The sequence below is a fragment of the Gossypium arboreum genome, chromosome 13, assembly GCF_025698485.1.
Source record: "Gossypium arboreum isolate Shixiya-1 chromosome 13, ASM2569848v2, whole genome shotgun sequence".
Lineage (NCBI taxonomy): Eukaryota > Viridiplantae > Streptophyta > Magnoliopsida > Malvales > Malvaceae > Gossypium > Gossypium arboreum.
Genome location: NC_069082.1, coordinates 107565235 through 107583536, shown reverse-complemented (window position 1 = coordinate 107583536; position 18302 = coordinate 107565235). Strand labels below are relative to the sequence as shown.

The following is an 18302-nucleotide window of genomic DNA, read 5'->3' as shown; positions in this document are numbered from 1 at the left end:
TGGAAGTCAAATAATGCAAAATCTTAGAGAAAAAGTAGAGATTTAGCTTTATTTAGTTGATTTTCCAAAACAACTTTATGTGTGAATATATAGGAAGGGTCCAAAATAATTGAACTATTTCAGCTAACTTTATTATGGGTGCCAATGATTTTAGTTATGAGGGGCTAATGCAATGAAGTACAACCTAACCTATCCTCCAAAATCATCATAACATGCACCACCCATGGGGGAATTCATAAATTTTTCATACATAATTTATTAATTATAAATTTTATAAATTTAGAAGATAATTTCACAAAATTAAAGGAGCTAAAGCCGTCTCTTTAGTGCCACTCTTAATGATAATATGTTTAGTATTGTTTTTAAAAAATATATTTAAGATAAAAATATTACTAAACAAAATACTTTTAAATTTTTCAAATATACTTTTGGACAAAAAATACTTCGTAAAAGTAATTTTTAGCCAAAAGCAAAAGCAAAAATTTTAATTTTGCTCAAAAGTGATTTTTGACTCAAAAGTAGTTTTGAGAATAAATGCTAAATTAAACTAAAGTAGTGCTAAATTTTGAATAAAGAAATTAGTTCCAAATAACTAATGTTGCCCAAATTAACAATTAAATCTGATTCCAGCAATATTTTTAGAATTAGATTAGTGGTTGAATATGTCAGATCATTAATTTATTCGTCTAATCAGTTTGATTGAATCAATTGATTAGTTCAATTAAATTTAAAAATATAAAAAAAATTGATTCAGCCAATTTTTTGCATCGTTCAATTGATATGTACCAATTCTCCATTCAATCGATTCAATGTCCTTCTCCAAATTGATACTCGATCAATTTTCGGCCTAATTAATTCAATCCAATCCGATTCAAACAACTTTGAATTTTTGGATAACTTAACTTTGATTGTCTGTTAGCTTAAAACAAATGGATGGAAACGTACCCTATAATTTAAAGCACTATTTTTTCTTTTCTCTTTTTCCTTTTAATATTCGATAATCATATTAAACTTAAATTAAAATTAAAGTTAAATTTAATTGTGTTAAATCCTTAAACAGAAGTAAGTCTTTAATCTCACATAAGCATTATTTGAAGCACAACTTTGATTGTAAAAGATGAAAGGGCAGTTGCTTGATGTATGTTTGCGGTTCGTACCAAAAACATATGGCGGTGTGTGGTAATGGGCAATGGGTGTATAAATGGCGGATGCTTAAAGGAGGTGATATGTATGTAAGGAATCCAGAAATGGTGACCGACAGTAATTTGGACGTTAGTTGTTGGGTTGCTACTCTCAATTTTGTCATGCTCTTTATTTAATTTATACCCCCAAACTTTGACTTCCCTCCATTGCAGTAAAAATCAAATCAGTAGATTATAATAAGACAACAAGTTTTACAATATTCATGAAAATAAAAATTATTATAATAACTTCATAAATATTTATTTTATAATTATTAAAATATTTAAATTAGCTTCAACACCGTTTACAGTCAGTTTAACCTATTTTTATCGATTTAATTTTTTTTTTGATTTAATGATCTAATTAACTAATTCGATCTTTCATCTTTTGCCATTCATCTTTATGTTAAATTCAACCCTTGCCACGGTGGATTCGTTTGGTTTTTAATTAGAATAATTTTTATTCATTTAGGATGTATTTGAATCTTGATAAATAATTATAAATTATCATTTCATTAAAATGAAAATTTTCAATATTTAATAATTATTTTAATTTTTATTTAATATAAAATTTTAAATAATTATTTTAATTGCTTGGTTATTAATGTAATAATATGAGAAAAAATTATTTATTACATATGTATTGGCTGAAAGGCTATATAAGCCCCTAGACTTTGATGAAAAAATCAATTAAACCCTCGCCAAAAAGGCACTCAATTAAGCCCTCAAATTCTTAAATTGTATCAATTAAACCTTTGACCAATGTTTCCGCCTTTGATTGTTAAAGCGCTGACATGGCCTAACATATTCAAATAATTGGATATATTTACATTTAAAAAATCTTAGATTAATAAAATTTAAATTTATTTATTTTCTAATTTTTTATTTTTATATAGACTAAAAGGTATTAATAGAATTAAAATATTGATAGACGTATCATATTTTTAAAGAAAATTAATTTTAATTTTAAATTTTATATAATTTAAAAAATCGTTTTAAATGACTCGGACATACAATTGTCCAGATTTACATTATGCCTAGACAACAATATGTCTAGATTTATTCGGATTTAACTTTTAAATGGTTTTTTATTAATTTTAATTTTTGAACATTTTAAATTTTATAAAATTTAATAATGTTTTAAAACTTTATAAAAAATTTAAAAATAGCTTTTTAATTTTTAAAAAGTTTAAGCTTTTAAAACGACTGAATTTGGACAATCACTTGTCTAGGTTCATTCTAGTCAAAATTCAAAATTTCTTTTAATTTTTTACTTTTTGCTAATGCGGACATCAATAACTTCTATTGACATGGAGCGTCATGTTAGCATTGTTAACAAGCATGTTAGTGCTGTAATGGTCAAATATGAAAAATGTTGGTCAAATGGCTTAATTGATGCAATTTGAGAATTTGAGGCCTTCATTGAGTGCATTTTTTTACTGAGGAGGTTAATTGATTTTTTGCCAAAGTTCAAGGGCTATATACCCTTTAGTATGTATGTATTACAATAGTTAGATATAAAATAAAGAATAATTAGTACAAATTTGAACTTGAAATTAGAAAGATAAATAAAATTTTTGTAAAAATAAAACCTTTTCAAAATAAATGAAAATTATTGTTTCTCATTGTCGAAAAAAAATTGCTTCTCTTTGCTAAAATAGGTAATGAGAGTGGCAAAATTATCAATTGAATTAGTTTATTGCTAACTCATATACTAAAATATGAGTAAAAATATTAAGTTGATTTTATTTTATTAAAAATAAAAGAACTTATATTTTCTAATATATATATATATATTAAGATTACAATATCTTTTACCCAAAACTATTCAAAATAATATAAAATTTATATTAATAAGATTAAAAATTAAGAAATAAATATTAAAAATAATATTTATTTTTATCAAACATAGTTGTATTTAGTATTTATATTTTACAATTTAACAAAAAAATTATTATAAATTCAGCACTTATAAAAATTAATACTAAGAATTCAACACTTTATTTAAAATTTTAATTTATCACTTTTAATATTTAAAATTTTAATTTATCACTTTACACTCTAATTCAAAAATTGTGACATGTCTCATTTATTTATTATTTAATATCAAAATTATACATTAACTTTGATTCAACGTCCAATTTGATGTATAAATTATGATTTAGTGTAATTATACACATAGTACTTTAATTGCAATTCAACTATATACATGAAACTTTAATATTGAGCCAATTGTACACATTAAATGAAATAAATATATCAAATTTTATATTAAATAATTATAATTATTTGTGTATGCAATATATTAACATAAAATATTGATATTATATCGATAATTGTATTAGTGATTTGTGAAAATTGAATTAAATCAATATTTAATATATAAAATTGTACAAAATTAAAGTTCATTTGTAGTTTTACATTATCCCTAATTTCTAAGAATAAGGGTTAAAAAAGACAATATATTTTTCCAAATAAAATCAAATTCATTATGAAAAACGTATCTAATTAAGCCCTTTGATTAATGGTTTCCGTTATTGACCATTACTTTACTAATGTAACCATTAATGATATGAACCAATAACCATTAATGATATGAACCAATCATCGTGATGTTAGCTATTAATGTGCCTTATTATTACACCAATATTTATTAGTAAAACATTTTTTATTTTTCACATTATGTAGGTCCATTATAAAAGCAGATGTTAGCCACGAGTTTAAAAATTATTCCATGTTCAGAATGAAGATCAAACCTTTAACCATTAGTTAATATAAAAGAAACCTTTACCATTTCACCTAGAGAACTTTAAACAAAATATCAATACTAATTACTAAGACATTATTAATTAATTATTAACTAACTAAAACTGGCGGTCAGCATTTATTATAATCCCAAATAAAAATATTACTTTTATTATTATTATTATTTGGGAAAACACTTATTTATACTATTTTAATAATAAATAATAAATAAAACAAGAAAATGCCACGTGTACAGTTGCAAATCCCAGCTCACAAGCAAAAAAAAAAAAATGAAAAGCAGAGATTAAGGCTTAAGCTGAAGCTATTTCTTTTTCACTTGCTGGAACCTTCATTTGCTGCTTTAGCTTTTTATCGAAGAGTTTCATTTTTTCTTTGATTTGTTTGTGTAGAGAAAACATAGAAAAGATTTAAAAGAACCAAAAAAAAAAAAAAGAGGATAAAAATCAGATCAGATCTTTCAAAAACATTTTTTTTTACTTAATTTTTAATATCGCTACCAGCATTTTTTTCCAGAAATTCCTCCACATTTTCCCACAAAGTCTTCTTTTACTTTTATGGTGTGTGTTTATTTTCTTGCGTTCTCTCTCCTATTTTCGAGAGATTCGGTGCGGTTGTGGTTTGATTGATAGATTCCCACCTTCGCTCTCTGGAGTATTTTATCTGTGGGTGCGTTTTCTCTTTCTCTCTTGCTTCTTAATGGTGGAAATGGAGGATTGTGGAGATCCGTACAATTGATATGGTAAATAATCAAGCATTGTATTTGTGAGAGTTTTTGAATGCGTTGCGGGCGTCTTCTTCTTTTAATAGCTTTAACTGCGCTTTTACTCTCATTTCTTAACGGTTTTTCTCTCACTAACTCCATTATTCTACTTTCACTGAAATTTGACGCCTTCGTTTCGGGGTTTTTACTTGGGTTTAACTTTAAAGGGTAGAGTTTTAAATTTTTGGGGAATTGGGTTTTATTTTATTTATTGTTTTATACCTTCAACAGTCATGGAGCAAGATTAATGATAACTGAGAGAAAAAAAGAAGAAGCTGATTCAATATTTTGTCCAGATCTGATCATCTCTTCATTATTTCTTGTCATGTCTCAACTCTAAATTTCATTTTAGGTGTACTTTTTGCATAAATTTTGCTGATTTTTTTTTGTAGTCATTGCTTCTTTACATCATATGATTCATTAGCTTCTGTTTTCTAATTGTTGTCAACAATGTGCAGATCATGATGGGTTTTTTACATTCTATTCAACAGTACTAATAGCTTTAAAAGATCAAAGCCTTTTCCTTTTGAGTTGCCAGAGATGTCAGGTATATTAATTAATTCTACTCTGGGTTTGTTAGTTTTATTATGAAATGCATTTATGTCCTGTTTAATTTATTGTATTGGAAAAAAAATAAAGGGGTGGAAGAAATTGGGGCAAATGATGAAAGCAGAGATAGAAGGTCTGATTTTGATAACTCTGAGGATGAGAGAAGGAGATCCAAAATTGGGAATCTGAAAAAGAAGGCCATAAATGCGTCCAACAAGTTCACTCATTCTCTTAAGAAAAGAGGGAAAAAGAAAATCGATTACAGGGCCCCTTCTGTATCCATTGAGGATGTCAGGGATGCAAAAGAGGAGGGTGCTGTTCATGAATTGCGTCAAAAGCTTCTTCATAAGGATTTGTTACCTCCTAGACATGATGATTATCACACTTTGTTGAGGTCAGTTGTTGCTTTCAAACACAGTGGACAAGCTCTAATTTGTTCAATGTTTCACATTATATGTGCCTTACTAATGTATGCTGAGAAGTACTACTACTCTTTAAACTTGTAGATTCTTGAAAGCTAGAGAGTTTAACATTGAAAAAACAATCCAGATGTGGGAAGAAATGCTTAAATGGAGGCAAGAGTTTGGAACAGATACCATTTTGGAGGTGAGAAATGTAGACTTTGTTGTAACTCTTTCATTGCCTTGTCACTGGAGAAGAGTTAACAAATAAAACCTCAAATGAGTTGCATCACTTTTGATTAAGCCAAACAGTTTTCAGGCACCCTTAAATATTTTGTTTGCTTTCAAGATTAAGGGCTAGGATTTTGTTTTGATGTATCTTTCTATCATACAAGTTTAAACTTTTGGCTATCAACAGGATTTCGACTTTGAAGAGCTAGAAGAAGTATTGCAATACTATCCCCAAGGGTACCATGGAGTTGACAAGGAAGGGAGACCTGTTTATATTGAGCGGTTAGGAAAAGCCCATCCAAGTAGGCTTATGAAAATCACCACCATAGACCGATATTTGAAGTACCATGTCCAAGAGTTCGAGAGAGCTCTATCAGAGAAATTCCCTGCTTGTTCAATTGCTGCAAAGCGACAAATCTGTTCAACAACTACTATATTGGATGTACAAGGACTGGTATTTACCTTTTATCTTGTGCCCTTCAACAAATTGAGATTTGACAACATTGTTCATGCCATTACAGCAGAACGTTGTTAGTCTTGTACCTTTTAGAAAATTTTGCATTGTCATTCTACTTAACAACTGTCTTTTATACGTAGGTTTAGACTAGAACTAAATACAAAAGCTTCCTTTTACCTTAATCCTTGCTATGGCCCCATTTCACTGATGACTTGAAGCAGATTTCCTAATGGAGGGTGCAATATAGCCTGTCACATTTTCTATGGAATGTTGCAATACTTCCTTCCTCTAGGATAGTTACTTTCTTTTCTTTATAGCAGCCTAACACCCCCCCTTCCAGCTGCCTAATGGTCCTAATGGTAGAATTATATTGATGGTTAAATTTTGTTTTCCAAGTGATTGATGTTTATTGTTTCCTTTAGAGCAGCCTAATGGTAGATTTATAATCAGCAATTGAATGTTATTTTGAATGTAGGGAATGAAGAACTTTAGCAGGACTGCTGCAAATCTTTTGGCTGCCATGACTAAAATAGACAACAGTTATTACCCTGAGGTATCTGATCTTATCCATTCATGTTTTTACTTTCTGTTGCTAATTGGAATGTAAATCTTTTTTATATGGCTTTACAGACATTACACAGAATGTACATAGTCAATGCTGGTCCTGGATTCAAAAAGATGCTTTGGCCTGCTGCTCAGAAGTTCCTCGATGCAAAGACAATCGGGAAGATAAATGTAAAGGATATGGCTTTGGGCATTCTTCTTTTGATTCCCTTTCTCCTGCTCTGTGGTTATTCAATGTTCTATTTACTAATTTCAGGTTTTGGAGCCCAAATCTCTTGGTGGGCTACTGGAGATCATTGATTCTAGGTCTGTTAATTACCTGTTCATTCTTGCCCTTGCGAGAGTTGACCTTGTGATCCCTCCTAAGTCCTTGCTTATTCTTCTCCTCTTTCAGTCAGTTGCCAGATTTCTTAGGAGGGTCATGCACTTGCTCTACAGAAGGAGGGTGTCTTAGATCCAACAAAGGTCCATGGAATGATCCAGAGATAATGAAGGTAGCCATCCCCTTAATCAAAGTACCTGTAATATGATGTTTCTTTTTTTTTTTTCCTTACGTGTGGAATGGTTGTTAGATGTGATTTTTTTGTTTTATATGGCTTTTACCTGGAGACTAACGTATGTTTCCATTGATAGCTTGTACATAATGCAGAGAGAACATTTGTTAGGCAAATTACAAGAGTATCAAATGACCAGCATAACTATGAATCTTATGTTCAGATACGGCCACTAAAGGTACTTGAGATCATTCAGGAGAATAATGTTAGGTGGTTATATCTTTTGATGCTTATGTTTCAACACATGCTCTGTCAGGGAATGACTAGTGACACATCAGCAGCAGAGTCAGAGATCGATGACCCGTGTTCTCCAACTGAACGGAGGAGCTCTGCATTTCCTTGTTTGGCACCAGTTCACGAAGACGTGAGTTGCAAAAGTAGGGAATTCTGTTTTATTGGTAACTGATGTGAGTTTCTGACCCTCTTAATAAGATTGATTGTGAATGCAGGTGAGGGTGTCAGATCCTAATGCTTATTATAGTTGCAATGATGGTTTCCCTATGATTGAAAAAACTATAAAAAGTGACCAAGGACTGCTATATTCACTAGATCAGTTGCCTAGTTGTAGTAATGCAGATAGCCAATCTCATCGAAGAGCATCTTTTTATTCCGAAGGTATTTTAAAATGCTATTTCATCACAATAACCAGTTTCCTGTTAATTATCTGGTTTAACATAGAATGTAGATAGTTAATCATGTAGTTGATGGAAGATTTTGTCCTAATTCCCTACCCTTTAGATTTGTTTTCTAAATTGACATCAAATTTCAGGAATTCCAATCACCAGTTGGATAGACAACGTCAAAGAAAAGTTTGGGAGAAGGAATATTCAGTCTTTTGCAAAATTGCTAATAGCTTTATTGGTTAGATTGGCTGCTTTTATTCGTACTGTTCGATTGGAATCATGGAGAAGACCAAACAATATACATCCTTCAAATGTGATTGGATCCAGCACGAATAGCCATTCAAATGTAACAGTGCCAGAAGCTGTTAATGAAGAGGACCATGTCCGTCCCTGTATAGAGCGTCTCCAGAAACTAGAGAAAGCATTTGAGGAACTCTGCAACAAGCCTGCTGGAATTCCATTAGAAAAGGAGAAAATGTTGATGGAATCTCTGGACCGAATCAAATGTGTTGAGTATGATCTCGACAAAACTAAGCGAGTATGGCTCAACTTGGTTCATTTAGAGAAGTCAGGTACAGAGACCTGATTTTGATTTTAATGTTGACAGATATTTTGACAATGGTGTGTCATTTTACAGGTTTTACATGGTACAGTAATGCGGCAAATTGAGATTTCAGAGTTTCTGGATAATATACGGGCATCTGAATATCATGTAAGTTCCGTTCTCCATAAGGCTTGATCCTATTCTAGTGTTTAGAAGATTGCATGTGTTTTAGTGCTCTGTCAATCTGATAGGAGCAGCAGAAAGAGAGGGGTTACTAGTAGCTAATAAAAGATGCCATTGATTGATACTTTCACACCAAGTGAAAAGAAATTTAAGACCTAATCAAGGCAACCATCTGGTTAATCTGCATATGAAAAAGAAGTTTCACCAGGTTTTATGAAATGTAATGTGGGGTGTAGCCTCTAAAGAGCGAAATGCAGATTAATTGTATAGAAATTTATCTCAAGTCACTGTTTAGTCGAATCAAGGAGTGATGGATGCTGGCATACTTGTTGGTTGTTGTTGCAGCGACGAAGATTGTTTTGTTGAATTTTTGGAGATATTGACCGATATTGTTGGAAGGAGGCTCTAGGAGTAGAAGGTTGACGCTGACAAAAGTTCATCATCCGGGGCCAGCTTTGCTCGTGGCACCACGCAGTTGATGATGAAGCATAGGGGATGGACCTTTTTTTTTCCTTTTTAGCTTCTTCATCTCCTTTTAATCACCTACAGTACCATGACTGAAGTTACAGTTGAGGTGTACGGATTTTTCCAAAGCACACAGCTTTTGAACTGTGTATGTAGAGAGAAAATACATCTATATGTATGTATCAGTGAAAGATTTTCTTGCAAATTACATTCCTTTTCAATTTTCCTTGTATTGTAATGAATGTTACCATGTCCTGCTTTAACTGTACACACTAAGCTTGTAAAACGAAATTTTGAAGTCCATCTTCCAGTGAGACGGCCACCATTAATACTTAAGTCCAAGGGAACATATAAGTGTGCATGTACAGAATGTGTGTGTAGGTAACATAGATCTTCCATTTGTCCCATTTGGGGCCACCCACCCACCAATGATGCTTTCATGGGTGGGAGAATGTGGAGTTGACAAAAGAGAAGACGTGGTCTCAAATAAGCAGCACGAGCGCTGAGATGCACTGAATTTTGTTCAACTATCAGTCAAATCAATCATTCCTTATTATATATTGCCCAAAAGAAAAATGTCATCAAACTTCAATATAATATCATGCATCCATTTCATTGATGGTAATGATATATATTCATAAAATAAATAATAAAACAAGTGTTTTCTAAGATTTTAGTAGTAAAACTCATTATGCAACTGTTCAAAATGAAATGAAAGAATGGTGGGTTTTTCTTGTTCATGTTTTCTATTGAGGTTATTAATGATAGAAACTAAAATCACTTCATGGTAGGGAGGCTAAGGTGTTGGAGTTATTATATGCTTAGTAGGTTGGCAATGAATACTTATCCAATCCATTTACATTCTAATTTTGACAATTCATATATTTATATTATATTTGTGATTTTTTACTTAATAAAAAATTTGATAAGTTTTAGTTTGCATAAACATAAACTTAGCCCTAATGTTTACTCATTTTGGTCCTTATTTTTTTTGGTCATTTTTATCATCAACTTTTAAAACTTAATCAAATTGTTTGCTTTTGGATGAAAAATTTAACTAAACTGTAAAAATTTTAACGGTATTGATGTGGCCACTAGCGTAACAATTCATGAATAATTCAGAAAAATTTAAAAAAATCAACAAATTTCAAAAAAGTTCATAAAAACTTTTAAAAAATTTATTCATGTTAGAAGTGAAGTATACGTAAAATGCCACCTGAGTTGCCACATTAATACCATTAAAATTTTAATAGTTCAGTCAGTTTTTTTGTCCAAAAACAATCAATTTGACTTATTTTTAAAGGTTGATGACCAAAATAACCCCAAAAAATAAGGACCAAAATAATAAAATGAATAAATGTTAGGGGTTAAATTTATCTTTATGCCTAAACAAAATTAGTATATTTATATAGTCTACACATTTTTAATTATTTTTATGTCATGTTTTATATCAATATAATTATATCTTGTTAGCTCATCTATAACTAACTATAAAAGCAATTCCCTAGCAATGAGATTGGAGAATTTCAATTTGTGAGCTAGTGTTAGAAATAAATTAAGATTTCAGGGGTATCTAGGGTATTCACTGATTTTTTTGGGGATGAAGAATTAAGAAAGGTACAAGAATAAAAGAATAAAGTTTAGGGAACATTTAGTCCCTCAACCCGTAATTTTTCTCAACACATTAGTTTTGGTATTCTTTTTCGATTTTGGTGTTTATGATGATGTGACACTTTATATTATATCATGTAATCACTTAATTTTTTTTTAGAAAAAATATAATTTTTATGTGATAACATGGCACTTTGATATTATTTCACGTCATCAAATTGACCAAAATTGAGAGAAGTTGTCAAATTTGAATTAATATGAGAAAAGTTAACAAGTTCCAAGACTAAGTGGACTGAATAAGTTTAGAAATTTTGAAAAATTATTAAATTTAAATACTAAAAGGAGATTTATACCTAAAATTTACAGGAAAAAAAAAGAAATATATGCATGTTTTTGTGTGTTGAGTGTTGACAATGGTATCATATTTTGTGTAATGATTGATAAATATTTATTTATTATGGTGTGTATCTATTATGTTTATGATTTTTACCTTATTTTAATTTTAATTTTTGATAATTAGAGGTAAAGGGTGAGATTGTTATGTTTGAACCAAAATGTGGGCATTTATGTAATCCAACATTAATTTAACCACATGGGTATAGGTTGGGTGTGAGTTTTGGACCCAAATCATGGTTAATGTATGATTTCATCATTTTCATACTTATGGTTACCATTTCTAATTATTTGTTTTTATCAATTATGGTCCACACCCACCATTTGACTAAGGAAATATAAGAATAATACAAATACCTAACTTTAATTAATAATTATTTATTCCAAAAATAATTATTTTAATTCAATTGATATTATTATTGCTACAACAATCAATAGGACATCAATTCGAGTACGTTTAAATGTATCATAGCATTCATACAAACCTATGAGACCTTAAAAACAATTCAGAAACAAATAAAGACTAATCTGAAACAATACAAAAAATATGGAAAAATAAAAACAGGGGTCACACGGTTCTGTGACAAATGCCAACCTGTGTGGCTCAAAGACATGGCTGTGTGGCTACCTCACATGCCCATGTGACTACTCCACACGCTCGTGTGCTTAGATCGTGTAACTGATTGTGACTATGTGAAAAATCCTGCACCTAAAATAAATAAGATACACGACCGTGCTCCAAGCCGTGTGCACCCAAAAGGACTCTTAATGCCAACCAATTCAACATCCATTTCTTGGACATCAAACCAAACATTTTTTAATAATTTTCATATGGTTAAAACACATTCAGATATACTTAAAACATGCCAAAATCATTCATACTATGTGTCCAACCAATATGCCATCACTTGGAACTACAATTCAAACATTGAAACATAATCTATTCAAGTACAACTACTTAACATTTCATACTTCTTAACTTATCAAATTTACCTCATTTATTATGGCCAAAATCATCAACCAATATTTACTTAGTTACCTAAGCATTTGTACCAATTCAGCCATTCCATTCACATTCAATCTTACTATATTTTAAAAACTTCCAAGAAACATATATCAAATAACTAAAGACATACATATATGGATATATACAAGCCAAATCTAAATATATATACATATATATGCTTAAACTAAGTTTAAATAACATCATTATAGCAAAAGAACTTAAATGCTCCCAAAACATGCCACTTATAACCTAAATCAGAAATCATCACATCTTATACTGAATTGTTGAATTGATAGTGTGGTATCCAAAAGTAATCCAATTAACAGTTCGAATTTAACAATCTACAAAAAAGAAAACCAAAACGATGTAAGCTTGCATCAAGCTTAGTAAGTTTGTGATAGACTTAAACTTTGACTTACCAAAAAGGATGTAATAAAACATTTTACAAGATAATTCAATGTCTTAGTAATGAGTTGGTTAATTTCCTATACACATCACAAGTCTCACAAGATCACTGAGTTCATATATAAAACATGTAACTTTATCATGTCATCAAACATATACCTAAAAACTCATTTGATACATAAACCAACCATCACATATTTATTTAACATTTAACATTTAACATCTTTATTCAAGTATATATTACAAATATCCCTTTTTCACATATTTATATTCCTAATAGTATTTTGTATAAACACTTCATATATTCGTTTCATATATCTATATTCATAAAAACATTTCATTTAACCATTTCATGTAAACATTTCATTTTACCATTTAACACATATTCATTCATTAAATCTTGTACTTACATTTTTTTCCTATACAACACAACCTCACAAGGCTAGTAGGAATCGCAAAGAAACATATAATTCCAAAAAGTAATGGAACATGTAATAATAACATAACAAGTACATATTACATCCATCATGGGTTCGATAAACATAGCTTCCTATTTCAAGTATTTATATCAACATCTTCCAATTCACATGTTTTGACCATATAACATTTCATATATATATATATATATATATATATATATATATACATATTTGTTTAAACCTTTATCACTTATTGAACCAAATGAAATAACATCGGATACTCAAGAATTACTCACACAAGCTGTGACTGTAACATGTAACCATATATGCTTACACGATCTGTGAAATGAACTTACTCACATGAGCTGTAGGTCAGGATGTTAGGCTACACGATGATGCTCACACGAGCTACAGAGAATTTCATAGTCCTTAAATACAAAATTAACAAAATTTTCTTAATCAAAATTTCCATATTTATTACATTTTCACAAGAATTTCATGAAATTTTACTATTTAACAACTTAGTCCCTAAATACAAAATTAACAAAATTTTCTTAATCAAATAGTTTTTGAACATTTCATAGCTTCCAAATCTAACAATTTCTTTTAAAAACATATAAGATTCATCGATGACAAATTTTAAAATCTTTAGCAGTTTTGAAACGGAGATACAAATTAGTTGGACCTAGTTGCAACAATCTCAAAAACATATTAAATAGCACAAAAGGTTGTAGTGGTCTCATCGACAACTCTAATAGTAAATTTAAACTTGAAATTTAGTAGTAAGTAAATAATTTGTTAATAAGTATGCAAATATAGAATTATATTTCGATATAATGATAGATTTGTAATCATATTAAATTTTAATGTTATATTTTTGAAAAAATAATTTATATTATTATAAGTTAAATGATATTGAGGAATCGAGAACTGTATATGATCACCACAATTGTTACATTTAAAACCTCCTTCTTACTTATTCTATCGTTGTTTTATGAATAGGACATGCTAGGTAGTACAGCCGAATTCCATATAAAATGTTGTTATAGTTGCTCGACATGTGAAATTACGTATCTGCTATATATTTAAAAAATGTAAGTAAAAGCTAACAATGACGTGTGTAATAATTGTTAAAATAAATATTTTGTCTCATAAATATACAAAAAAACTAAATACCTTTAAAAAAAAAACTTTGTTGAATGATATTGATATTCTGTATTGGTGAATAATGTTTCGGCAGGAGATGCTATGTTCTTAGAAGGTGTTGTGAATTCCTCAATTGTGGTAAGTAAAATGGAAGAACTGAAAAATTGCATGCGGATTAAAACTTATGTATTTTCAATTTATTAGTAAATGTATAATTAAAATACTTTTGTAATTGTGCAAATCTTTCACCTTTGGTTTAGAAAGGTGAAAGTCAATTTTAGTAAATGAGGACAACAATAGAAAATTGAATAAATATGAAATAAATTTATGATAAGAAATTTTGATATAATTGTAGAAGTAGCAACAATAACAATGACTTCATTCTACAAATAATAAATACATTATATACGTAAGACATACTTGGCATCTTCAAGCTGAATGGTTCCACGTATTTTTGATAAATTTTTTAATCCACCAATAACATCAGCATATTATAATGATATGATAGATGATGGATCACTAACCTGTGAGAAATGTGTTATTTCCCCATCTGGGAGTTGATAAAATCAAATTTATGGATGAATCTGTTAACACTTCAATCTATTTAATGACAGTTCAATACTCCCTACTGAGAATCACACTTCAATACACATTGCCTTTTACCATCTTGGAACGCTATATTTCCACAAGGTTTTTGTAAATAAAAAGCATGTGTATGATCAACAATACGAATTACAACATTGAAAAGTAATTTTAATTAATTGTGATGAAACATAAATAAAAGAAAGCTAAAGTTTCAAGACATGTTGGTATTGGTAAGGGATGAGATGGAAGAACTTGAAGCATCTCATGATTTTTGGGAAGCAGATTCAATCCCTGCAATCTGCTGTAAGATTTATTTCATAATTAGCTACTTCATCCCTGGAACTATATATTTGGCTTGATTAGGTGAAAGAATGAAGACAAAAAGCAGTGTCATGGGAGTTAGAGGCACAAATCTATGTGGAGATTGAGGCAAGAAAGAGATAGAAAAATACGGAGGTGCCAAATTGCATCACCCATCAATCAAGAAGCACAAAATGAAATAGAGAAGAGGGTACTTGTGTGTCACTTGAAGGATCTCTTTAAGAGATGGAAGACGAAAGCCCCTAACAATAGCAATTTCTTGACAAGCCTTTCTGACTTATCTTTGCACTCATTGATAGAAAACAATAGCAATCGAGTTTCAGTTTAAGGTTTGATTAGAGGCCTTGAGTCAATTTAGGGTTTATGATTAGAAAATATACCTGATACATGTTTTAGGGATTTCACTGGAAAGCTCTTATTTATTTATATCGAATCAACAGTTGAAATGAATCATAGTTATTTATTTTACTTTGAAGGTTGGTTGAGCTTATTCAATTAAGTTACTTAAGTCGAGTGAGATTGAGTTTAGATGTACGGTGCATTTATCTGCGGTTAATATAAAAATAGTAGTGACGGTGAGATTATACATTGTAACAATACTATAGCGTGAGACAAAAAAAATCTAAACGCACCGCAGTACAGCCTACCGTCCTATCCAAACTCACCTTGAGGTTTAGTTTAGATGGGCGGTGCGTTTATCTGCACTCAATGTAAAAATAAAAATGATAGATGATATTAAATATAACATGAGACAAAAAAATAAACACCGCACCTAATCGATATTAATATTTAAGAAAACATCCTTCAATTTGCTATAAATTTTGATGAAACAAAAAAATAAACTATTTGAATCGAACATATATTGTAATTCAATATTAAATATCATTTTCATCCTTACTATTCAAACCATTAATTTGAATAAAAATCCATCAGAGTTAGTAGCTGGAAAAGGAAAATAAGAAAAAAAAAAATACACAGAGATGAGCTGTTATCAATTTTCAGTGATAACAAAAAACACGGTTTTTCCTTCTTCCCTGTCTTTCTCTGTCTTCTCTTACTTTTTTATATTACTCTCAATTCCCATTAAAACTTTCAGACTTTCAGCCATAATTAAGCTTCTTCCCTTCAGAAAACTTCGACTGAGGCTGCTCCAAGATTAAAGAAGCTTCAATTTATAATACTCTGCCCCTTAAACTAGCAAGCCTGGTCTGCTGCATAATCGTCTAAAGAAAAATTGATGGGGATAAATAAGTTGCTGTGTTGGTTTGCAGTTTTCTTCTTTTTGTTGGGTTTCTCTGCTTGCACTTCGATTTCGGGTATTTTATCAATAAATTCATAGCTTCTCTTTGTTTGTTGTGAAACCCATTTTTTATTTTTCTGATATGCGACGATTTGAATGAGTACAGATGGTGTTTTCGACTCTTTCACTTCTACTGGAAGGCACCTCCTTCAAGCTAAGAAAGGTTCTTTTTTCTATCTTTTTCCTTTGTTGGGATCAGTTTTGTTTAGATCAAGATAATAAATATTTGCTATCAGATCTGATGCCTTGGTTTGGATATTTCAATTCTTGGTGTGACTGTGAGCATATTTGAGATCTTGCGACCTTTTAGGCTAATACATGAGTTTGTAACACAAATGAATATGATTTAGGCTATTTCAAAATCTTGAACAGAGGGAGAAAGGAATTAAAGGGTACTTTTTTCATTTTTGTTTTTGGGCGGTTTAGATCTTGAAAGGGGCAGAAAGGGCTTCAAAAGGATTGTTTTTCTGATTTCCATGAAACTGAAAAAAATCTGTTGATTAAGGGTTACTTTCATTGATGCTCTGCATGAACTGAATAAAAAAAGGGTATCTGACTGTGTTTTCTAGGTTTATCCCATATTTTAAGAACCACCTAAGGTTATCATTTGTCAAGCCATTCTTTTCGTAACCCAACAACATATATTCAGTTTATTTTCTCTTTTGTGTTCCTGCAAGTTAAATATATTCTTATATGGGGTTTTCCATTGGTATCATTCATTTGATGTATGGCTGTTAGTATTTGTCCTTTTTCCTTTGCCAATTTCTCCTTCCATCGTAAGGGAAATATTGAAAGTGCATAGTAATATTCTTTGTAAGGACACCCTATACTTAATGCTGATTTTTCTTTTGGTACAACAAAGACTTGAACCCAGGTTAATTCTGGGGAATTGAGCACCCAGCCAATAGGCCATAACTTCGGGTTCCTATTGTTAATGCTGATTTAGTGAGTCCTATTGTTTTATTTTCTTTGTGCTAAAGGTGACTCAACCAAATGCGGCAAATGTTAAAATCATCAGATTTATGTCTTGACTTAGATGATCACCCTTCATTTTGACTTGTGCCTGACACGAAGTTGGCAATTGATATGGGGACAAGAGCCTCCAATGACCCTCTAAATGCATAGGAAAACTTTAAAAAACTTAAAACATACTTATGTCTGACACGTGCACGTATTGAACTCTTGCATCTGAGTCCGAGTAACATAGCACCTAATACCTTGAAAGGGATATATGATTAAACTTTTGACGTACTATTTCTAATGCATCATTTGCAGCTTGCCCTGTTAACTTTGAGTTTCTGAACTACACAATTATCACAAGCCAATGCAAAGGACCAAAGTATCCACCTCAAAGTTGTTGTTCTGCATTCAAGGAATTTGCTTGTCCTTATGCAGAACAGATCAACGATTTGACAACTGAATGCGCTTCAACTATGTTCAGCTACATTAATCTTTACGGGAAATACCCTCCTGGTCTTTTTGCTAGCGAGTGCCGTGAAGGGAAAGAAGGGCTCGCTTGCCCTGCGTTATCGCCATCAGCATCAGCATCAGCATCGGAGAATGCTAATGGTAGTCAACAGCTGATACGTAATCCTTGGATGCTGGTAATGGCCGCAATCATAGCTGCAGCTATGTTGTTATGAACTCCTGGAAATGAATTCCGATTATTCCATTATTTGATTTATATATAATATTTATATTATTTTCCCACTTTTAACGCTGAAGAAGAGTACAGTATTTTGATTTCATACACCAGGTTCTTTCTTGGTGCATCCTTTTATTTGTACTTCCAGAAGTGTTGTAGAAATAATATACTTCATTTGGTTTTGCGTGGACAA

The 18302-nt window shown here is 30.6% G+C and overlaps 2 protein-coding genes across 7 annotated transcripts; both read left to right on the top strand.

The window, feature by feature from the left end:
* Positions 1–4216: 4216 nt before the first annotated feature.
* LOC108464378 (phosphatidylinositol/phosphatidylcholine transfer protein SFH13) lies at positions 4217–9632 on the top strand. 6 transcript variants are annotated; one of them, XM_017764655.2, is made up of 15 exons: positions 4217–4613; positions 5166–5254; positions 5347–5650; positions 5763–5862; positions 6076–6342; positions 6821–6898; positions 6976–7080; positions 7166–7215; positions 7304–7403; positions 7543–7641; positions 7720–7827; positions 7913–8078; positions 8233–8624; positions 8724–8798; positions 9159–9632. In XM_017764655.2, exons 2-15 carry the CDS (start codon positions 5248–5250, stop codon positions 9177–9179), a joined length of 1872 nt encoding a protein of 623 aa, XP_017620144.1. In that variant the 5' UTR covers positions 4217–4613; positions 5166–5247; the 3' UTR covers positions 9180–9632. The 6 variants fall into 6 exon arrangements, with proteins under 6 accessions (XP_017620144.1, XP_052880230.1, XP_052880231.1 ...); XM_053024270.1 differs by having other exon boundaries at positions 4217–4787; XM_053024271.1 differs by having other exon boundaries at positions 4219–4686; positions 6830–6898.
* Positions 9633–16054: 6422 nt separating this feature from the next.
* LOC108463839 (GPI-anchored protein LLG1) lies at positions 16055–18302 on the top strand. Its single transcript, XM_017763785.2, has 3 exons — positions 16055–16480; positions 16571–16627; positions 17740–18302. The coding sequence occupies exons 1-3, from the start codon at positions 16402–16404 to the stop codon at positions 18105–18107; spliced, it is 504 nt and encodes a 167-aa protein (XP_017619274.1). The 5' UTR covers positions 16055–16401; the 3' UTR covers positions 18108–18302.